This window comes from Coturnix japonica, chromosome 3, assembly GCF_054131305.1.
Source record: "Coturnix japonica strain WE chromosome 3, WE-NBRP24, whole genome shotgun sequence".
Lineage (NCBI taxonomy): Eukaryota > Metazoa > Chordata > Aves > Galliformes > Phasianidae > Coturnix > Coturnix japonica.
The window spans coordinates 17,202,173-17,223,728 of record NC_140665.1 but is presented as its reverse complement, the minus strand read 5'-3'; the positions used below and the strand labels follow the sequence as shown (position 1 = coordinate 17,223,728).

At 49.6% G+C, this 21,556-nt stretch overlaps 3 protein-coding genes across 29 annotated transcripts; 1 reads left to right on the top strand and 2 right to left on the bottom strand.

Moving 5' to 3' along the window:
* On the bottom strand, positions 1–5,659 carry LOC107310927 (eukaryotic initiation factor 4A-III). The gene is made up of 11 exons (XM_085542400.1): positions 5,423–5,659; positions 4,348–4,410; positions 3,867–3,999; positions 3,250–3,375; positions 3,116–3,196; positions 2,543–2,684; positions 1,645–1,783; positions 1,040–1,155; positions 449–556; positions 239–366; positions 1–17 (listed from the first exon to the last, which is right to left on the bottom strand). The coding sequence occupies exons 1-11, from the start codon at positions 5,657–5,659 to the stop codon at positions 1–3; spliced, it is 1,290 nt and encodes a 429-aa protein (XP_085398526.1).
* Positions 5,660–5,711: 52 nt separating this feature from the next.
* On the top strand, positions 5,712–19,755 carry NINL (ninein like). 27 transcript variants are annotated; one of them, XM_015857028.3, is made up of 17 exons: positions 5,712–6,000; positions 6,488–6,604; positions 6,694–6,831; positions 7,112–7,250; positions 8,452–8,562; positions 9,217–9,306; positions 9,819–9,827; positions 10,947–11,043; positions 11,415–11,482; positions 12,433–12,740; positions 14,748–14,817; positions 14,901–15,152; positions 15,515–15,727; positions 16,276–16,392; positions 16,487–16,717; positions 17,080–17,318; positions 19,241–19,755. In XM_015857028.3, the coding sequence occupies exons 1-15, from the start codon at positions 5,744–5,746 to the stop codon at positions 16,673–16,675; spliced, it is 2,175 nt and encodes a 724-aa protein (XP_015712514.2). In that variant the 5' UTR covers positions 5,712–5,743; the 3' UTR covers positions 16,676–16,717; positions 17,080–17,318; positions 19,241–19,755. The 27 variants fall into 27 exon arrangements, with proteins under 27 accessions (XP_015712514.2, XP_085398959.1, XP_085398960.1 ...); XM_085542833.1 differs by having other exon boundaries at positions 16,209–16,392; XM_085542834.1 differs by having other exon boundaries at positions 16,209–16,392; positions 19,216–19,755.
* On the bottom strand, positions 18,490–21,370 carry GINS1 (GINS complex subunit 1). Its single transcript, XM_015857032.3, has 7 exons — positions 21,279–21,370; positions 21,144–21,208; positions 20,967–21,062; positions 20,707–20,797; positions 20,008–20,124; positions 19,220–19,294; positions 18,490–18,957 (listed from the first exon to the last, which is right to left on the bottom strand). Exons 1-7 carry the CDS (start codon positions 21,351–21,353, stop codon positions 18,889–18,891), a joined length of 588 nt encoding a protein of 195 aa, XP_015712518.1. The 5' UTR covers positions 21,354–21,370; the 3' UTR covers positions 18,490–18,888.
* Between the last annotated feature and the right edge of the window lie 186 nt (positions 21,371–21,556).

Here is a 21,556-nt window from a genome sequence, read left to right as displayed (position 1 = left end):
TTAGATAAGATCAGCAACTGAAAAGAGAAAGAATAAGAAAAAGTAAGCATGCGCTGAGTGTGCTGAGAGCTGCGGCCCAGTAGGAAAACACACATACTGCTGGGCTTCTCTCCAGGGGAAGGAGAAAGGGGTTGTGGTTGGGGAACAAAGCAAGTGGCAAAACAAAGCCTTTCTTTCAGGTGCAGCGCACCAGCCCCCACACAGAGGAGGGCAGCGGCAGCCTGAGGCCTGCACTCACCGTTCATGGGCATCTCATCGATCTGGGTGGAGTAGTACTGCTCGATGTCTCTCAGGATGCGGATGTCGTCATTCTTCACAAAGTTGATAGCTACACCTTTTCGGCCGTATCGACCTGAGCGGCCAATTCTGAGGAGGCAGGAGAAAGAATGAAGCCCCTCTGGAGAAGGGTAATCCAGCCGCGCTCCCCTGATGTGAACACCAAGCTTACCTGTGTATGTACAGTTCTCTGTTGTTGGGTAAGTCGTAATTGATGATCAGAGAAACCTGAGGCACATCCAGACCTCTAGCCCAAACGTCTGTTGAAATAAGGACTCGGCTGCAAACAGAAGGGGGCAGTCACTGAGCACGTGTGTGAGCCGAGTTGGGCTGCCCAGTGCTGCAAACACCTGCTATCCCACCCACCCCACTGCACCTCCACAAGTGCACTGCTGGGAAAGCTGGTCCTGTGCAGAACCACCAAACTTCTGTGATGAGATGGTGCAAAGCCAGCTCTGGTCTTGTATTTCAATTCTTTATTTTAAAGGCACTGACTTCCAGTCTCCTCAGAGAAACACAATGGGATAATTCTATGCTTAAAAGTATGAGCATCCATCCCACTTGGACAGTGGCCATCTCCCATCTCTGAGACACCACAGAGGGATGGATGGGAATCAAGAATTCTGATTTTCAAACTAACCCAGAAACAAAACCCTGGGAGAAGGGATGGTTTAAAGACTTCTGGGACTGGTTCCTTTGAGGCACTATAAAACCTCCTGCTTGAGGCAGCAATACTGTAAGCAACACTGTTGAAATCGCTTACCTTGCACCAGATCTGAATTCTTTCATGATGGACTCTCTCTCCTTCTGTGGCATATCCCCATGCATGGATGAAACAGTGAAGTTGGCTTCTCTCATTTTCTCTGTGAGCCAGTCTACCTGTGTGTACAGCCGAACAGCCTGGCTTAGCTATCTACTCATATCAGCCAAAAGTGTTAGTTCTGTTTGGAGAATGTTTGCACATATGTGCTGGTAAGGACTGAGAGAGACTTTAACAAGTGCTTTGGAGCTGAAGGAACTAAATAGTCCTTTTAGGGCATCACCTATATGACAGGGTTCCATGAACCCTGAAAGGAAAGGAATTAAGGGCATTCATTCAGAGTGATTTTCTTTTAGGAATGACAACCAATAAGCGCATTTGTACCTTACCAGTCCAACTAGTCTAAAAAGGCAGTTGCTGCCAACTATATAAGGTCTGCCTGTAACTTGCTGTCTACATCAGGCATCTCCTAAAGGCATATTTAACTGCTGCTCTTACCAGACAGTTCTCAACCAGGGAAACAACCAGACACTTTGGTTTGGCCCAGCATTTTCCCCTGTGTCTCCCTCTGCAAGTGAGATAACGTGCCCATCTGGTGGCTGCTGTACCTTTCTCTTGGTGTTACAGAAGATGACAGCCTGGGTGATAGTGAGCGTGTCATACAGGTCGCACAAGGTGTCGAACTTCCATTCTTCCCTCTCCACAGCCACAAAAAACTGCTTGATTCCTTCGAGGGTCAATTCATCACTTTAGGAAAGAAGAACAGCTTTAAGACACTGCAAGTGGGTGAGTGCATACAGTGCAGCTAAGAGGGCTGGATGCTCACGTGGCTGTCCCAAGCGCCCTAGGAATTGCTGGGTCTACACTCAAGTTCCTCTATGAAGTCCCTGGAGAAAACTGCTCTAAGAAAGGCTTCAAACATGACCCACACAACAGAGGCTTGAACTTAGTAGCCTCTCTGCGCTAAGCAGACAACTTCAAAGGGAAACATTTCTGTTCTTGCTTTTTCATGCAAACATCTGGGCAGAAAGAGACTGAAGTGAGCTAACTGGGGTAATGTGAGAGACTGGGCAAAGGTGAGGCCTTTCCAATCAGGCTGCCTACATTTATTCCTCCTGACATCTGCTGAGCTTGAGCACATAAGGACTTGCTGCAGTGCCAGACATAAGCTGTGCACCTAGGGCCTTCAGGGCCAATCAGCTTTAAGCTTTCTAGCCATACTCCATAATATCAATAGAAGACACCTACAAAAGTCTAATGGAGGAGCACAGGAATTGAGTAGGAACGAAAGACAGGCTTCCAGAAGAGACTACAGTACTTGGGAGGGTGAGGGAAGTCAGACTGAGCAGCAGCAAACAGAAATGGACAAGGATAAAGTCAGAGAGACAAGGCTGCCCCTGCTGCAAAGTGCAACATGAGGATGTCTGTAAATACCTACTCGAACTACAGTGCTGAGAAGGAACATGAGTAAGACAAGAACTGCTCTTCCCAAGAAAACTCACTCACCGTTTCACCAAGATGCGAATGGGGTCTGTCATGAATTTGTTGGTCATCTCCAGAATTTCATGAGGCAAAGTGGCACTGATCAGCACCACCTGCGTGGCTGGAGGTAAATATCTGTACACATCATAAATCTGCTCCTTGAAACCTGCAAAAAGAAATCAATTAGCACTGGGAAGTCGGCACAGCTTTCTCCTGAATATCCTTTTCTTTCAGCTTAAACTGGAATTCAGCAGCGGGCCTACGCTGTAAGAACACCAAGTGTTTTTATCGTACAGCCAGCATCACCCATTGCTCATCTCTGCCCAGTTTTCCCAGACCCAGCGTGACATGGCTGTGTTGCACAATACAATACAAAAACCAGCACTCCACAATTTGTAACTACTGAAAAGGACACAATAACCAAGTTAAGTTAAGCAAAGCATATTAAGTTGTTTCCTACAGCCCATAATAGAACTGTGATTCCCTGGCTTTGGTAAAACCAGTTGGTTTTAGAACCAGGACTACTGACTGACTGAGACAATATCAGAACCTCAAAGAGGTGAGTAGAGAAAAGTACGAGGGAGATCAATATTTCACCTTTGTTGAGCATTTCATCGGCTTCATCCAGAACCAGCATTTTGATAGCACGAGTCCTTAAACTTCGTCGCCGGATCATATCTGTAAGATTTCACTTTGTAAGATGAAAAGGCTCAGAAAGCAAGTGAGCCTACACTGCTCCCAGCCGCTGTCAGTGCATTTCACTGGAGGAGGGACTGGCACTTCCCCTGTTGCCAACAGAGACTGGTGTTTGGTGATGGAAAAGCACAGCCAAGTGCCACAGTGCTCCCCAATACACCCTGCAACCAGGGGAAGTGGACACAGAAGAGAAGGCTCCAGGGAGACCTCACTGCAGCCTTTCAGTAGTGGAAGGGAGCTTATAAGCAGGAAGAAGACAGACATTTTACATGGGCATTCTGTTTCTTGTTTTGAGACTCAAACAGACCCAGCTCCTATCTCTTCCACAACACTGAGATAAGCCCAGAATTGCAATATTATCACCATTAATAATATTGTTTTCTATGGCACGATGTAAACAACCACTTTGTTAATAAAAGCAAGGGATAAACAGATAATCCTAATTCTTTCCCCAATGTTTGCTTTCTCATCTCTTCCAGCTACTACTACAGTGAATTTACCCTTTGCTGCTCTTCATCACTGCATACACTGATGGTATCACAATAAATGCAGTTTCCATGCTATTCCAAATCTAAATGCATTAAATTTGCAGGACGGTCCCATGACTCAACTGAAGTGTGAACATGGAAGCATGCAGCCTCCTAGCTCTTACCAAACACCCGGCCTGGAGTGCCAGCAACAACGTGCTGCCCATAATCCAGCTTTCGGATATCTTCACCCACGTTGGTCCCCCCGATGCAGGCGTGACACTGGACATTCATGTAGTCTCCCAGAGCAAGAAGACCCTATTTGGACATAAATAATGAATCAACTGAGCTCTTATGGCAGGCTTTCAAAGGCTGGGGATTTGGTTTATATCCCAGGAATCACAACTACTTTTAAAGAGTACTGTACTTAGAAATCCAGGTAGGAATACGTAAAACATTAAGACTGCTAACTAACCCATCCTGTAAGGACCAATGGATATAACACAGAAGGGAGAAACAGCCCTTCATTGGGATTTCTTATTCCATTCAGGACAACGCATTCCTTTGAAAAGCAAAAGTTGCACTTCTAGCTCTGCTGGGGAACACTTGGAGAATCTGCATCAGTCTTTATAAGTACCGTACAGGCAGTAATTCACATGTTCCTACCTTCTGAATCTGCACAGCCAGCTCTCGAGTTGGTGCTAAGATCAGTGCCTGGGTCTCGCGAACCTGTTGATCACACGGCAGTTCATCACATAGCAAGTACAGTGCAAGCAGAAACAAACAGAATAGAGCCCACAGTACCCTGAATTGTCACATCTGAATGATCAATGGTACAATTTTGCATCGGCACACCCAGAAAGCTGCTCCCGCATGGAGTGCTTACACATTTATAGCCCCTTACATTATGTTATAAGACTGTGCCTGACCACACAATGCATGCCAGAGAAATAGATTCAGCCCTCCAATGAAAGCAAACATAGAATCACAGAATTGTAGGGGTTGGAAGGGACCTCTAGAGATCATCGAGTCCAACCTCCCTGCCAAAGCAGGCTCCCTACACCACATCACAGAGGTTGGTGTCCAGGTGGGTCTTAAATATCTCCAGAGAAGGAGACTCCACCACCCCCCTTGGCAGCCTGTTCCAGTGCTCCGTCACCCTCACTGTAAAGAAGTTCTTCCACACATTCGTGCGGAACTTCCTATGCTGTACTTTCATCCCATTACCCCTAGTCTTATCCCCATGCACTACTGAAAAGAGACCAGCCTCACCACTATGGCTCCCACACCTCAGGTATTTATAAACCTGGATCAAGTCCCCTCTCAGCCTTCTTTTCTCAAGGCTAAACAGACCCAGTTCCCTAAGTCTCTCCTCATAGGGGAGATGCTCCAGGCCCTTCACCATCTTTGTGGCCCTCCGTTGGACTCTTTCCAAGAGATCCCTGTCTTTTTTGTACTGGGGAGCCCAGAACTGGACACAATATTCCAGATGAGGCCTCACCAGGGCAGAGTAGAGGGGAAGGATCACCTCCTTTGACCTGCTGGACGGGACCTTTAAGACCACCTCATTCCAACCCCTGCTATAGGCAGGACACCTCCCTCCAGACCAGGCTGCTCACAGCCCCATCCAGCCTGGCCTTGAATGACTCCAGGGAGGGGCATCCACAGCCTCTGGGCAACCTGTGCCGGTGTTTCACCACCCTCACATAAAGACAACCGCCATGTTCCAAGTATGGCCTACCTGTATGTCCAGGCACTGCAGCACAGAGATGGAGAACGTGGCCGTTTTCCCTGTTCCCGACTGTGACCTGAGTACAGAGGTGCAGTGAACTCTCTGCCGTTCCGGAGGTAGCACCCACCCCTCCCCCGCATCCCTCCCCCCCGGCCCACGTACTGCGCGATCACGTCTCGTCCCTTGATGATCTGCTTGATGGCTCTCTGCTGGATGGCCGACGGCTTCTCGAACCCTGCAGGACATGGCTGTTAGAGCGCAACGCCGCCATTTTCCTCCCCCCCTTCCCCCACACCGCCTCGGCCTTCCCGCCGCGCACCGTAGGCGTAGATGCCGCGCAGCAGGTCCTCCCTCAGCCCCATCGTGTCGAACGTGGGCGTCACGTCCACCTCCTCGCTCGTCTCGAACTCCACCTTGGTCATGTCTTCCTCCTTCATGATCCGTTTCCTCGCCGAGCCGGTGGTGCCGCCGGAGCCCGCGGACCCCGACATGGCTCAGTCAGGCCTGGCCGCCCTAACCGCGAGCTACTACAATGGCGGCGCCGCCTCACACAGGGCGCTGCGCATGAGCGGGATCCGGCGGAAGAGGTGGGAGAGAGGAAGGGGCGGGGACGGGAGCGAGCGGGGCTTGGAGCTGGGGTCAGGCTTTGGAGCTGGGGTCAGGGCTTGGAGCTGGTGTGTGTGAGGGGTGGGAGAACTGATCGTGGGCAGGTTGCAATGGGAGGGTGGGCTTTGGCCACCACAGGGCTGGGGTGGGTGTTAACTAGGTCCTGGAACAGGCTTCCCAGGGAGGTTGTGGATGCCCCGTCCTTGGAGGTGTTCAAGGCCAGGTTGGACGGGGCCCTGGGCAACCTGATCTAGTAAAGGTGTATGTTTGGTGGCCCTGCCAGGCAGGGGGATTGGAACTACATGATCCTTGAGGACCCTTCCAACCCGGGTCATTCTGTGATTCTGTGATTCTGTAACTAAGGCTCTTGTTGAGATGGGAAGCTGCCTCTTGAGAGCAGTCAGGTGGCGTAACATTAGAGGTGTTGACAGAAAGGAAGAGTGGTTTCACTCAGTGCTTCTGTTTCAGAGACCGAAGGAGCCCGGCAGAGCTGCCTGCAGCCCTGGACAGCACAGCCATGGTGTCACAGAGTGGGCTGCAGCGTGCAGACATCACCTCCTATACGTACAAACTGCAGTGCCTCAAGTAAGGGTGCTGCTCCTCGTGAGGGGCAGAGCCTCCATTGGGCTGCAGGAGGTGTCTCTGAGCTGAACGCACCCTTGCTGTGCCTGCAGAAGCCAGGTGAGGCGAATCTCCAGAGAGAGGGACACAGCCAGACTGGACTTGGAGAAAGCAGAGAGACGCTGCCTGCAGCTCAGGAGGGAGTTGGACGAGCAGTACATCGCCCTTAACCATAGCCAGGGCAAGCTCAAGTAGGAAGGGTTCTTTTGGTTGAACAGGGAAAATGGGTCCCCACTGTCTCTTCCTCCTTATCCCAGTCCCCCTTTCTGAATATCTCACTTGTTTGGATGTTGTGTGAGTGGCATACAAGCCCCTGAAGATCCCTTGTGTGCACTTCACTTGCGCTTCCTGTATCCCTCCAAACAAGTTCTGCTCTTCTGCTTTTTGTGGGGTGAGCATGGATGCCTGGACCTCACAGTAATCTGAGAATGTGTTTCAACTGCTCTCAGACATGTTGCTTGTCTGTTCCAGGGATGCTCAGACTGAAATGGAGGTGAAAGAGCTGCTTTTGCAGCAAGCCATCAGCCATCAAGTGAAGCTGGAGGCTGATGCACGGTTTCTCCAGGGCAAAGAGGCCACCCTTCATGGGAGACTGAACCTCATGATGAAGGTAAGTAGAACTACCCTGAATTAAATGTCTTCACTCCTTCAGAGGAATCAAAGCAGAAGTGGTGACAATGCCAGATAGTTTGCCTTGCTTTTGCTAGGAAGGGCAGGATTTTGTGGAGAAGTTGTGAGTCACATCCATACTGCACAATTAAAATAAGGAGATTTGCTGGGCAGGACATTATTGAACCCTCACGTAGTCTGTTGAGAAAGATTCAACTTTTAGTGACACCTGATCTGATGGCTGAGGCTAAAATTGTGTGAAGGAACATAAAATAGTAGGGACAAAGGTGTGCCCGTGCCTGAGATATTATCTTAGAATCATTTGAGTTGGATGGGACCTTTAAGGGTCATCTTATCCAACCCACCTTCAGTGAACAAAGACATCTGCAGCTAGATCAGATGGCTCAGAGCCCAGTTCTGCCTGACTTTGAATGTTTTCAAGGATGGGGTATCTACCATATCTCTGGGCAACCTGTGCCAGTGCATCACAATCCTCATTGTGAAAAAAAAATACCCCTTTTTCTTTTATCCAATCTAAATCTCCCCTCTTTTAGTTTGAAGCCATTTCCCCCTGTCCTATCACAGCAGACCCTACTAAAGAGTCTCACCCCTTCTTTCCTGTAGCCCCCCTTTAGATACTGAAAGGCCTCTACTGAGTCTCCTCAGAGACTTCTTTTCTTCAGGCTGATCTCCATTCAGACACTGAGCCACTGACCACTTCTCTCTGAGTATGATCTTGTAACCAATTCCCTGTCCATTGAATGGTCCACTCATCAAATCCATTTCTTTCCATTTGGGAGAGAAGTCTGGACAGACAACATCAGTTGACGTAGTTATATCATCACAGAAAGTGATGGTAAAGACTGGGTTGATCAGAGAGGAGTTGATGTCTTCTCAGTGTGCTGGCACAGACAAGATAGTTCTGTGAAGCAGAGGTACAGACATGCCTACAGTGCTGCCTAGCTCTTATTCTATAAAACATATGCCTCTTTCTGTTGTTTGGAGAGTTGAGCCAAACTCTAGCTCATGTGGCATGTCAGCACTGTCCTGGCCAAAGTGGGGTTTCCTGTGAGCTGCGCTGTGATCAGCATACTGATGTGCTAGTAGTTCTGCAGCTTCCCACTGAAGGCCCATAACTGATAAACTTTCCTGCAGTGTGAAGACCCCCAATGCAAAGAGAATCTTCTCTGTTTTTACTGCAGGAGAACGCACAACTGCAAAACAAAGTCATGGAGATGGGTGAGAAACTGACAGCCTCTGAGAAGCTGGTGTTGGAGCTTCAGAAAGAGCTCAGCTTCGTTGTGAAGGACAAGGTAGCCTTTGTTTCTGTGTTGTGGTTAAGTGAGGTCTTCTGGAGAACTCTTCAAAAGGTTAATAGGTTAATCTTTTTTTTTTTTTTCTTTTGAAATTTGGTTTATTACAGCTCAGTTGTTGTGTTTCCCCCCTGCCCCACTTTGAATTCTCCTGCATATTAGTGACAACCTGGAAAGAAGACTTACTGTGCCTTAATTAAGGCCTTTCAAGGTTTGAAAGGAGGAAATTTGCAAGTGTAGAAAACTGTACAAATCTGAAGTTTTCAAGTGACAATTACATGTTCAAACCATTTCTTCTTAACAAGTATTGAATAAAGGGTTTGTTCTTGTTAATGTTAGTAGTTGAAGCTTCCACTCCAGCGAGGAGCATGGAAAAAGGGAAAGAAAGGAATCTGGGAAAGAAATGAGTCAGTGTTGTTGGTGGCTGATTTGGGGAAGCCAGGCTATCTGTAGTTGGGTGTCTCTTACTTCAGAAGAAAGATGTTCTTTTCCCTCTTTCTGCACTTGACCCATCTCACTGGTGTCAGTAGGAGCCCTTTTCTGAATCTAGGGCTTTAGGACTGTGACTCTCCAGTGATTTTGTAGAGCTTTTGGCTCTCCATTTGGAGAGGTGACAATTTTCTTGATGCGAAGTGTTTCCCTGTGCTTCTTTAGCTGGACCAGGAAGAGCCTCACAGCCCAGAGCTCCTGAACCATGGCAAATACTTTGCAGAGCTTGTGCTGGAATACGAGCGGCAATGCCAGGTACAAGGGGGCAGCTCTGCAGCAGTGCTGTCATGAACATACAGCTGTCACCTGCACATCTGTTATTTGCTTCACTCTGTGGCAGAGGATTGGGGCAGTGGTGAACAAAGTGTGAAGGGGTGGGTTTCCTTCTTTCCCTGCTCAGCAGCCTTTGGCAGAGGGCAGGTCACAGCTATGCCCCTAGTAAAGGAGCCTAACATCTTGCTCCCACAGCATGCAATGCTCTGTGTGTTGGTTCCCCTGCCAGGTGGGGGGAGTAGGGGTGGGTTGTGTATTTCACCCTTCCTGCTACTCTGTAGCCATGGACTATTTTGTGTGGGAATCATGTAGTTCATTATATAGAGGCAGACCTCTCCAGGCTCTGCTGTAATGTATTTTCTCTTGAATGGAAAGAGAAAGCTGTGCTCCTTTGGAATGCATGCTGCCAGCTAAATTCTTCTACCTTTTTGTTTTTCCCTTTCTTTTTATGTTTCTCGCTTCACAACCCTTACAAAATTACTGGACTCTGCTAGAGAGTCAAGGTAAGCCTATCCAGGTACTCAGTGTGTGCACGGTCCAGGCAGGTGTTGTGTGTGTTGCACCTCCTTCTTAGTACTGTGCTGCTGCCCAGAGCTTTGGCACTCTGGGGTGTGAGCACAGCCTCTGTCACCTTTCTCTGGTTTCTAACTGATGTGTGTCTCTTGCATGTTTTGCATTGCTGGGTGTTCTCTGTGTTGGCTCCTGAGTGTGCAGTGTCCTGTGTTTATTGCTTTGTCTTTGTTTCCAAGTGCCACGTGTGATTGCAGAGCACCACCAGGTAGGGAAGGTGACTTGACAGATCTCTTCAACAGAGGCTAAAATCTGTGCTTTTGCAGCAAAGCCATTGGATGGATTCAGCAGATCGCTTGTCTTGAAGCTGTAGCTAAAGGCAAACATGCTGAAGCACTGTCCAATATAGCAGTGCTCCAGGTGGCACCAGAGGGCTGAAGATGCTTGGTGCTGTAATTCTTCCTAGGGCTGAGCTGTCCCAGGGTTGTCAATACAAATGCAGCTGGATGGAGATGCCTTTGGCTTCATCCTGCCATGTTAAGCACCCAGCTGAATCCTGAATGCTGGCAGCCTCTGTCCTTCTGTCTGCCCTTCTGTTTAGAATGGAGATTAAACAAACTGGGTTTACTCTTTTCTAGATCTGCTTAGTAATATTTGTTAGTTTGGATTTGTGGAAGTTTCCTAGCTTATATTCTCATGCAGCCCATTCATTTTCTGGATTAAGCAGTATATAGGGTGTAATTACATGTCGGCTCAAAGTGGCCTGGGGCAGGATTCCTCACACACTCATGAATCCAGTGTAGGATTCAGGATATAAAGTGAAACAAGTGGGTTTCCAGATCCAGATACCTGCATGGAAGTGGCTTGTTGCTCAGCATGGTGTTCATCTGTGATACTCTTTGCTGTGGAGTGATGAAAGCACCGAGACTGGATAAACTCCTGTGCTGGCTTTGGAGCTCTCTGCTCTAAGGAGGTAGTGGGACCTGTCTCGTGCAGTGCTTCCCAAAGGATCAGCACCATCTCACCCTGGTTTGTTCCCTCTGCGACCTAGGAATATTCTGTCCCAGTCCTGGGAAACTTCATAGTTGTGTCATGGCCTGTCTCTGCCTCAGGTGCTGTGGGACCAGAATGACGTGCTGCAGAGAGAGCTGGAAGAGCTGCGTCTTCAGTTGCAGGAGAGCAGGGCTGAGAGAGGGCTGCTGGCTGAAGGTAAAATGCAGGAGGGTTTGGGACATCTCTGTCTGTTTGGCAAGAGCAAGGTTTTGTGGTGATGGGAGTGTAGAGTGGCTGCTTCTGGTTTTGGCTCTGGGCAGCCATGCAAGGGAAGCACTAAGCCAAGCACTAAGAAAAAACTTCTTGGGATTGGTTGCCATACAGATGGGGAATGTGGCTTTAGTGATAGTCTTTTCTGAGCAGAAGCTGGACTAGAGAGTCAGGAGACCAGACTCTAGCACTTCACATAGTGTGCAGCAATCCTGATTAACAAGCACAAGGGCAGTGGACCCAGGCCTGTCCTCAAAGTGCATCATTTTCCTGGTGTGCCCTTCTCCCAACCATCTGGTTCCTATTTCTGTGTGCAGAGATGTCAGTCACAACGCAGCAGCTCCAAGAACAGCTGCAGGACCTCAAGATTCAGCTGGAAACCAAGGTGAGAGTTGTGGGGGTTGATGTCCTGAATTCTCTGCACAGCTGCTTGGCGAATGGAGGTGGGAAATCTCTGTTCCCATTTTATCAGCTAGGAAGATGCAGAGCCCTCATGGACATGCAAAAGCTTTGTGAATAACTCTGTCACCTTGCAAATATTTTGTGTGAGTGTTGCTTATTACATGGAACTAGACACTACTTTGCACTGTCCCTGTAAAATCAGCACAAAGGCCAAGAGGAGAAGCAGCAATGTGCCTCCTGAGAGCATGGAAATTACCAGAGCTCTGTTTCCCCGGCTTCCAGCGCACTTGTAACCTGCTTGCGCTAAGATGACAGTGTAAGCCCAGCTCTCTGGACAGCAGCAGGATAGATTATCCTGAGTTGGAAGGGACCAACAGGGATCAGTTTCCACCTTCACTTCTTTTTCTGCTGAACTAGAGGTCATGCATTCTTGCTGGGTTTCCACTGCAGCACTGCAACTGTAAATCCTAAACTGCCACACAGATGACAGACAGTTCAAGGCGCACAAAGCTGCTTGCAGACCTTCTGCCTCCATTGTGCTAATCCCACCCTGGGTTTTGTGGTTGTCGCAGGGAGCTGTGCAGAGCAGCAGCTCCTCACCGCCACCTCTAGGGCAAGGGACTGCTCTGCAGGGTGGAGAAAGGATGTAGGGGTGTAGAGGTGGTGCCTCTCCTTTCTCTACGGAGTCCCAGTGCTGCAGACAAGGAGAAAGAGGTGTGCTGACAGCTGGGAAAACTGGGACCCACTGATATTTGTTTCTTAAAGGCTGCTGTGTGCAACTGATTATAGCCCTGAGTTCACTAGGGGGCAGAAATGTCTCGAGTGTCCCCTGATGTGAGGAATCATTAATGTGGTTCAAGTCAGAGTTACTGAAGGAGACAGGGTTCCTCAGGAGCACAGTGCTAATGTACAAACCTTGTTTCTTTCCAACAGGTAAACTATTATGAGGAGGAAATGGAACTAATGAGGAAAAGCTTTGAAAGAGGGAAGGACAGCAAGGAAAGTGTCAAGTCTGACATAAGCAAGGTGGAAGACCAGAAAGAAACAGTTGCAAAGTACCAGGCTGTAACTGATGTCATGAAAGAGCAAAAACGTGTGCAGAACCTGGAGCTGGAGGAGAGTTTTGAGATGGAGATGGCCAGGGTTGAACTTCAGCACCAGGACGTAGGCCATCCAAGGCACCAAGTGAACCAGGAAGGAGAAGAGCTGAGAACACAGTGCAGGAACGAAGGGAGCCTCAGGTATGGTGTTCTTTTTTTGTGTCTAAGGGGGGGTGACAGAGGGTGAAGATTTCTCAATGGTAAAGGCTCCAAGGGAGCAATGTGCCCAGGAAAGGCAGTGGTGAGTCCAGGAGGAAAAGGATGCAGTGTCTCTGTGGGGGATATGATGAAAGAGAAGATAAATGGGAAGCAAGTCAAGATGTGTGAAATGGTGGCTGTTAAGGGGGGGGTGGGAAAGAACAGTGTAAAGCAACAAAAGACACCAGGATGAAATGAATATAATGTACAAATCACAGGCCTGAGGACTCTGTTACTGAAAGGATGATGTAGCTGGAGAGCTGGTATCCAGTTGGAAAGGAGCATGTACCAAAGACTCAGGGAAGTAGATAGACCAGAAATTCCCGTTGCAGCATCAGCACCGAAGGAACAGAGGAGAAATGAAAGGTGTTTTGATGGGCTGGTGCAGATGTCTGTTGCAGCAAATGGACTGCTCAGTCCAGAAGCTGGAGCCAAAGCTGAATGCACTCATCATAGAGAAACAAAATCTCGATAGACAAGGAGCTGTGGTTGGGAAGGAAACAGAGGAAGCAAAGATAGATTTGCCTTCACCCAGCAGAGGCAGCAGGATGTCAGGACATAATATAATCTGGAGGGAGGTAGAGCAACATAGCAGCACAGCGGGAGACATGACAGTCAGGCTGTCAGAATGGAGCTGCAGAGGGAGAGGAACAGGCTGAAGCTGCAGCTGATGCAGCTTGAGGACATTGTGCAGTAGCTGGAAAACGATCCCCAAACCTCAAGAGAGTGGTGGGTTTGAGCACTCAGGCAGTTTGCAGAACTGAGTGCTGCGGCAGCAAAAACAGACCAGATGCCTTGTGTAACACAGGGCTGCTTAACATGTTGGTCCAAGACGTTGACGGCAGCTCTCTTCTGTCTTGCTGTCCCCAACATGTCTTTTCCTAACTAGGGGAGTGTGGTCAGAGAGCTGGGATGTGCTCACGTGGCCCTGGCTGACTGTGCACTCATCTCCTCTGCCTTGTACAGCTGTATGTGGGTGTTGGAGATTCCACAGGAAGTACAGCATGTGAATCCTGATGTAAAACTGACTCAGAGAGCGGCTGCTGTGTGGAGCATACTGCCAAGCAGGGGGAGCAAACACTAGGCAATGCACTAGTACTCCTTGCTTGCTTGCTTGGGGAGTAGAAAAAGAACTTCCCCACTCAGCTCCTCTGCCTCTCACATTCAGTGCCAAAAACTGCAGTGCTGCCTTCCATGTTGAGCTAGATAGGCTCTTCTCCCATGCTCTTCTCCCCTGCGAAACATGGAGCCTGAGGGGACTTAAAGGTTAGCACTGACTGTTGGATAGCACTGTGCTGTTTAACACAGGGCTGAGCTGCCTTTCAGCAGATGCCAGTATTTGTGGCTTCATGGGAGGCTAAGAGTAGCAGTAGGAGGGGAAAGACGGTGAGGCTGAAAGGTTTCCTTGCATTTGGTCTCACAGCCATCACCTCCAGCATTATATAGTCACAAACAAGCTGACTTCTCCAGACATGGCCTTACTGCACTCAGGTGTAGGGCTTGCCACCTGGTTATCCTGTAATGAAGCCTAGCTATGTCTTGATCGGCCAAGTTTGCAAACTGATTTTAGTCAGCTGGAAGCAACATAAATTCAGAGTCTGATGCTGTTTGTACTTATTATCTTTTATTTTCCTTCCATCAAGACCTACTACTACTCTTTCTCCATGTTTCAGTAATAGCAACTGTCTGCTAAGCTGTCTTTCCCACTGTACTTCATACTCTGATTTTAGGTCTCTAACACTGCTGTAGGACTTCAGGTGTCCTCGCCTTTCTGCCCTGAGACACCTGTTGGGCAAAGGCACCCACTCACTTTGGAATCACTTCAGGACCATGTCTGTTTTAGCCTACTTTGTCTCCATTTGACCAAGACCAGCTGTGTGGGTCCCCAAAACGGGGGCTGTGTTTGCTGCTTTCTGTCATCAAGCTTAACTGTATCCCTCTCCCTGACAGGAAACACGTGAACAAGTTGAGCAGAGAGAAGGTGCAAGAGCTGGCTGTAGCAGTAAAGTTGAAGACATCGGTGAGAAGCTATTAACACTAAGACTTTTGGCTGGGGGGGTTTATACATGTTTTTATTTTATTGTTTTTTTTTTTTTTTCACAGGGTGGGAAGAGCAAAGTGGAGGTTTCCCAGCCGAACATCAAGGTGAATCAGCTGAGCCGTGAGCACCTGGATCATGAGGCTGGATGCAGTGCCAGCACTGGGCCCATCCAGCTGCAGAACCAGAAGCTTGTGGAAGCTGAGCAGCTACAAGGAGTGGAGATGGCCATGAGGCTGGAGCACTGCCAGCAGCATGCAACGTGTTGGTCAGAGATGGAGCTGCTTCGGCAGCAGCTTGTGGCATCGCAGGAGGAAGTAGGTGCTATTTGGTCAGTGACAAGGTAGTAGGCAGCTGAGTAGTCCATGTGATGATGGTGTGTGCCCGCTTAGGGCTGTACTGAACACCTTCCCCAAGCAGAAAAGACAGCCCAACAAATGAGTCATCCTTCTGCAGCTCCCAGCACTGTCTATCTGTGGCTTTGCATGCTGCATGTCAAATATCACTCATGATTCTACTGGTCTGCTGTAGCCATGCTGACTTGAGACCCAGGGTGGGGGCTGAGTGTGCTGCTTAAGCTTTATGTGTACTGCTTAAGCATTAAGGGAGCTTTATGTGGAGCACACCTTCAACCTATTGCTGGCACAAAGCTGTATCTAGCAACCTTTCTCTATTGCAGCTCTTTGAAGCCAAAGCAAGCCTGAGTCTGGCTCAGACTCAGCATGCACTGCAGCTGCAGCAGGTCAAGGTGCAGCTGAACAACGTGGTGCCAAGGGAACAGTTTGAACAGCTGCAAGCCAGCTTGAGAGAGGAACAGTGCAAGGTTCAGCAGCTCCAGGCAAACCTCCAGCAGCAGGCTGAGCAGGCATGCAGGCAGCTGGTCGGGACCCAGGTAAGCATGGAATTGCAGGAGTTCCATCAAGGGTATCAGAGAGGGAGTACTACTAACCTAGAATGGAGCTGTGGTCAAGGTCACCAGAGGATTGGGTGGAAGATTCTGTACCTGCAAAATGAAATTGATCTTCAAATTCAGACTGCAGTTTTCATTCCTCGTGAATCGTTTCACCAATCTGTGCTTGATCACAAATATACTCCACTCCTACTCATCTACCTCAGACCAGATACCTTGTGCCTAGAGGGCAGGAAACATTTAGGGAGACACTTTTGTATTGGCTTAGGCTGTGGAAAGAAAGCTTGAGCCCTCCACATGGCCATGCACAGAGTAGGCTGGCTTTAAATGTAGGGCACCAAGTCAACAAGGTGTTGGGTTTTAAAACATGTGCTGAACAAGGGGCTGTTGTGCTACTCTTAAGCACCCCCCTGCCTGGCTCTTTGCATCTTGAAACACCTCTGCTGCTTCCCCATTCACACAGTGTGCTGGTGACCTGGTGGCTGCTGGGACAGCCCAACTTAACATCAGGCTTTTGTTTCCTGCTGAAGGAAGAACATGAACGCCTGCTGCAGGCAGCTGTGGAGCAGGCAGAGGGGTTGCAGCGTGACTTGAGAAGTGCTGAAGCTGCACTGGCAGATGGGGCAGCTCGCCTCAAGGATGCACAGGTGAGTGCGGGAGGTGCTGGTGCCACTTATCTCTACTTGGGCTGGGTCTCCCATGGAGGGATACTGAACCTTAAGCCTCCTGTCTGTACCACAGGCCCAACTCTCCAGGAACAAACTGCTGATTAAAGATCTCAGTGAAGAAAACAGAGGGTTTGCGGTTGCCCTGCAGGCAGCTGACCTGAAGCAGATGAGCATTGAGAAGAAGAACCACATGCTGCAGGAGCAGGCCTTGGCCTTGAAGAAGCTCATTGAAAAAATCACACCAGCATCTCTGAGTGCATGATGGAGCACTGCTGTGGCAGCCTTGCTCCTGAGCCTGGCTGAGGTTTGTCAGATATGAAAGGAGAATTCTGGATGACTTGGGCAATCAGCTTTGTCCTTCCTGATCTTGCCAGGATTTGCCTGGGTAGAAAGTAGAAAATGGAGAAGCTTCAAAGAAACTAGTCCTGGGGGTAGTTTAATTTTCTTATTGAAAACACCATCTTTGCTGCCGGTCCCAGTGGCAGCGTGTGCTGTAGCCTCAGGGTAGCCATCCCCCAGGAGCTGCCTGCATCTGGAAAGCCAGGGCAGAGGGCTGCAGGTTCCTGCATCTGGTGTACTCTGAGCAGAAAGCTGTATTGTGGCATCAGTACTTGCTGCCATCTCCTACAACTATTGCTGAACTGTTTTTTTTTTCCTTCCCTACAGTTCCTCTTGGGCTCCAGGAGGCTCTGAGCCTGAAGTTTCCTAAAGCCTGAGCCTAGGATCCAAACTAACCTGTTGGTGGGTCGTTGCCTCTGCCGTAAGCAGATCAGAGCATCTGAGGGAACAGTCCTCTTCAGATTTGAATCTCCAAGGCTTGGGACAGGGCTGGTGGTCCGCTGTGCAGCACCACACTTCAGCGAGCTGTCCTTGTTGCACCTCCTCAGAGGAGACCAGGAAATATGGTAAGTAAGTAAAGCGCAGCATCTTGCCTTCCTTGTTAAGTCTTCACACACCGGCAGTGAGTACCTCTCCTGCCAAAATAAGCTTTCTAAAATGCCACAAAGCCAAGCGTTCACATGAGCAAATAACAGATATATTGATCAGCCCAGCGTGTTACCCTCTGCACATCAGTCATTACACCCCTGCCTTGTTCTGAACAGGGCTGTGAAAGAACTTTTATGATTCTCAAGGGACTGTGATGGCTGCTGCAGGAATAAGACTAAACAAGCCTGACTGCAACGTGGTAGTGACACAGAAGCTGACAGTCAAGACAGGCAAAAGGGTTTCAACATAGATCAAGCTGTTTTTGGCATGAAAATATGCAAGGACAACACGGCTCTTAACTTCTAGCCTTGGCAGTACAGGGAAGCTCTCCAGCCCCTCCCCTGTGAGGAACAGGACAGGATAACACCAGGAGAGGGCTGATTGAGGAGGCATCAGGTCTGAGGGTGATTTTTCTGCACAAAGCCCTAAAGAATAGGGTCAGTGGGGAAGCTGGGAAGGATGGGAGCTCACACAAGGTTGCAAAATTCAAACTATGGTTAGCTCAGGGGTTTTCCCTGGCTGAGGCAGGGCATTGCTCCTGGGAGCAGCAGTGCAAAAACTGCTTGGGCACTTCTCTGCTTGCATCCTTCCTTAAGATACCGCTTTGTACCTGGAGCTTATGTTTTTGGAAGCATTGTCTCTCAGCCACTACTCAGAAGCGAGCAGCTCCTCTAATAAAACCACAGGGCAAGCAACTTCTCAGTCTCATCAGTTTCATGATGACAAAAGCTTTAGAACCTTCTGCTCCCTCTCCCACCTCTCTTCCAAATAGTGACCAGTGCTCTGGCGAAAAGTGTCTCCACAGAGAAACCTAAGGCAAAGCACAGGCACGATGGGAGAAACCTAGGCTAGGCTTGTGACCCAGTCTTCAGTGCTTATTCACTCACCAGCTTAAGAAACTGCATTTTTGTGCTTCTGATGGGAGGCAAAGCTTTGTGTCCAGCCCCAGAAAAAAACCCTTGGAGCTGACTTGAAGTTCACTGAGACACCTAATAATCACCTGAGCACCACCTTGCACAGTCAAGCTGGCTTGAACAAAAGAACCAGGCCAGAGAGCATTTAATGAACATAACATTGACTCTTCAGGAGTTATTAAAAGTGAAGGCTGAAGCAGTTCTTTATTTGGCAGCTGTGGAGCTCTCCCAGAACACAGCCAGTCAGTCTCTTTCTTCCCAAGGCACAAAGAACTGCTCCAAGCAAAACTGCATTCACAAACTGTGCTTGTAGCTGTGGTGCTTACAAACAACCCTCCACCCACTGCAGGACTCTCAGGCTCACTGTGTTATTGCTATACACCCTTTGGTCATGAAGTGCTGGCCAGTATGGTTTGCATACTTTATAAACTTGGAGCTGATCTTCATTTCAGGCTGTTAAGAGGAGCTGGAGGATGCTCTGAAATACTGAGGTGGCTGAAGTCCTGCACACACCAGGGTTCTCTTCCCGTTGCACACACCACCAAGCAAAGGCTGTCCCTCCTGTCCTGCACACTTATGACAGAATGTGCTCCAGGACTCCTTGTCTGATTAACTGCTCACATTTCCAGCGAGGCAAGAAGTGCTGCACAGAAACACAGACAGATTTTCTCTGAAAGATAAGCAGACTGGATTTGTTATTACCCAGCCAGCTCTGCTGCATCACAGATCAGGCAGGGCTGAAGTGCAGTCCTGGGGCACACAGAGGGCTCACAGCACACACAAGCAGCCACACATGGGGGAACTGTGACATGCTGTGAAGCTGGGAGGAGCAGGGCTATGTCACAGGAGTAGAAGGGAAAGAAAACAGGAGCAGATTTAAGACCTTGCTTTCATGTCATAGATACCTGGCTGTTCTTCTTCAACAGGACGGTGGTGCCGTCATCGATCTCAAACTCCCCATAGTCTCTCAAACACCGTACCTGCGAAGCAGAAGGGCAGCTGTGTCTGATCAGCACACCTCCCACAGAAAACAGCAGACATCACTGCTGACACTAGCGTTATGGAGCATGTGGTTGAAGCGTGGACATATTCCTACCCACCTCACACGGCCCTGACCCAAAAACACAAAACAGATGGACCCTGCAGACTGTGGGCCCTACCTGATGTTCTCTTCACACCTCCACCTGCAGCAAGAAGCACCAGTGGGCAGAGCAGGCGCTCCAGAGACCACGGGAAGAGCAGTGCTGCACAACAGCAGCATTTCTAGAGCCTCCCCACACATGCAGCAGAAAACGTCAGTCTGTTAACAGTGCAATGGTTTTAAAGAGCAGGCTGATTGTATGTGTTCCTTCTAAGAGAACAGAGCACTTCAGCTACTGACTCTGAAGTCACTTTCCTCTTGCTTTGTTGTATCAATGGCATAAAATGATTTCTAGTCTAATCTATGAAAATCTATTTAAAACAATGACAAGAAGGCACCAACACCTTGTTAGCAATGCTTAAGTGAGAACAGGGTTTCTCATTGATCTGAAGAGGTCTTCAGAAGAATTGTATTTCTACAAAAACACACCCTGCAAGAACTTCTCACTGCCATTCAGAGCACTCACCAACACAACACCCATTCCCTGCAGACCGGTCACGCATCTTTCAGTGTAGTTTGTTGACAGGCAGAGACCAGCACTCTTGCACTTACTTCAATGTACAGGCTCTTGGGAGGCTTTATGTCCTGTGTAAGGTCTAGTCCCTCCTCTCCTCCCACTGACCTCATGTAGGTAGCCAGGGATTTCTTGTACCGATTGAACCACTCCACCTGCAGATGCCAACAGCAATCCCTCAGGCAGAGCCACACGGCTCATGTTGAAGGACACGTTCCTGATGGATGAGCTCTGGTTGGTTTGTGCTGCCAGAGCTCTCCTTGTGAACAAAAGTTCTTCTAAAGGGACAAAATCCCTCCTGAGCACAGGGCTGACTGGATTTGGGCTAGCAAACGTGCTGACAGTGCTAGCAGCTGCTCCGTGCTTCAGTCTAGGGACAGCATTTGAGAACAGCACGTGGGGAATAGGATGGTCAGACCAGATGACCTTATTTCTTCCCAACCTTTATGATTCTATGAACAAAGTTCTGTGGGCTGTGAGTCCGATCTGATGGAGGTGGTGATCCCTGAAGCAGTCAAGAACAGTCAGAACACTGTTACTTATCATGCATTTGGGATTGCATCCTTTGGGCATAACAAACCAAACTGGTATTTACAGTAAGGCACATCAAGTGTCTCAAGTTTATAGCGGAGGAAAAAGAGGTTATGCTGTTCTGACTGTACTAAATAGTCATTTGGGAGGAGTAAGGGAATACTGAGAGGGAGAGGAGGGCACAGATGTAAAGCAGGCTGACTCACTTCCTCGGCTGCCATGTGGAACTGGATGGCGTTGGGCAGGATGCTCCCATACTCCCACCGGAGGGCCCGGATCCGCAGCAGCCGGTCGTACCTGGAAAGAAGGAGGGGGGGGGAGGCACACGAGAGGCAAAAAGCTCTGCTCAGGCCACCCTCCTTCCTTTGAAGGATGCCGGTTTCGACCCGTTTATTAGTTCCAGCTTTCCGAGTAGAGGAGGAAGCCGGGGGCAGCGCAGACTCGGGGCCCGGCACGCAACACTCACAGGTAGGCCACGATGCAGCGCTGGTTGCGGAGCAGGCAACAGTGCCGAAACCGGATGAGGAAGATGAGATCCGTCCGCCCCGCCTTCGCTTCAGACCTGGCGGACGGGGAGCCCCGTTATATGGCGGCGTTATACAGCTCCACGGCCCTTCCTCCCAGGCCCCGCCGCGGCACTCACACGTCCGCCTGGTTCCGCTCGTACAGCGCCCGCATCTCCTCCAGCGCCTGCCGCAGCTCCTCGGCCTGCAGCACGGCACACCATGAGGACGGGCCGTGCTCGGCTAGCCCCCGGCCCCGCTCCCACCTCACTCACCCTGAATGGCGGCAGCCTCCCGCCCGCAGCGCTCTGCAGCTCCCGCACCAGCGCGACCGCACGCTCCCCCGCCATGCTGCCGTGGCGCGCGCGCGGGAAACTTGCTTGCCCCGCAGCCAATGAGGGTTGAGGGGGGCGGGGCCAACGCGGGAAACGCGCCTCCCCATCCGGTCCCCGGGTGCTGCCCAAACACGAGGCGATTTGGGGTGGGGGTGTGGGGGCTCCTCAGGTGGGCACCCAGCCCCGTCCTGCCACGGGCATCCATTGCCAAAGGCCTG

What these genes read in the sequence shown, in the direction of transcription:
- LOC107310927 (XM_085542400.1), bottom strand. Translation starts at nt 5,659, where the DNA reads ATGTCCTGCAGGGTTCGAGAAGCCGTCGGCCATCCAGCAGAGAGCCAT. An exon ending in TCTGTAACACCAAGAGAAAG is followed by an intron (nt 1,156 to 1,644) that starts GTACAGCAGCCA and finishes CTGTACACACAG; the next exon opens with GTAGACTGGCTCACAGAGAA. An exon ending in AGAGAACTGTACATACACAG is followed by an intron (nt 367 to 448) that starts GTAAGCTTGGTG and finishes CTGCCTCCTCAG; the next exon opens with AATTGGCCGCTCAGGTCGAT.
- NINL (XM_015857028.3), top strand. Translation starts at nt 5,744, where the DNA reads ATGCCGCGCAGCAGGTCCTCCCTCAGCCCCATCGTGTCGAACGTGGGC. An exon ending in TACAAACTGCAGTGCCTCAA is followed by an intron (nt 6,605 to 6,693) that starts GTAAGGGTGCTG and finishes CTGTGCCTGCAG; the next exon opens with AAGCCAGGTGAGGCGAATCT. An exon ending in GACTGAACCTCATGATGAAG is followed by an intron (nt 7,251 to 8,451) that starts GTAAGTAGAACT and finishes TTTTTACTGCAG; the next exon opens with GAGAACGCACAACTGCAAAA.
- GINS1 (XM_015857032.3), bottom strand. Translation starts at nt 21,353, where the DNA reads ATGGCGGGGGAGCGTGCGGTCGCGCTGGTGCGGGAGCTGCAGAGCGCT. An exon ending in CCAAGAGCCTGTACATTGAA is followed by an intron (nt 19,295 to 20,007) that starts GTAAGTGCAAGA and finishes TCTGCTTCGCAG; the next exon opens with GTACGGTGTTTGAGAGACTA. An exon ending in TGTTGAAGAAGAACAGCCAG is followed by an intron (nt 18,958 to 19,219) that starts GTATCTATGACA and finishes GTTTCTGTGCAG; the next exon opens with CACTTCTTGCCTCGCTGGAA.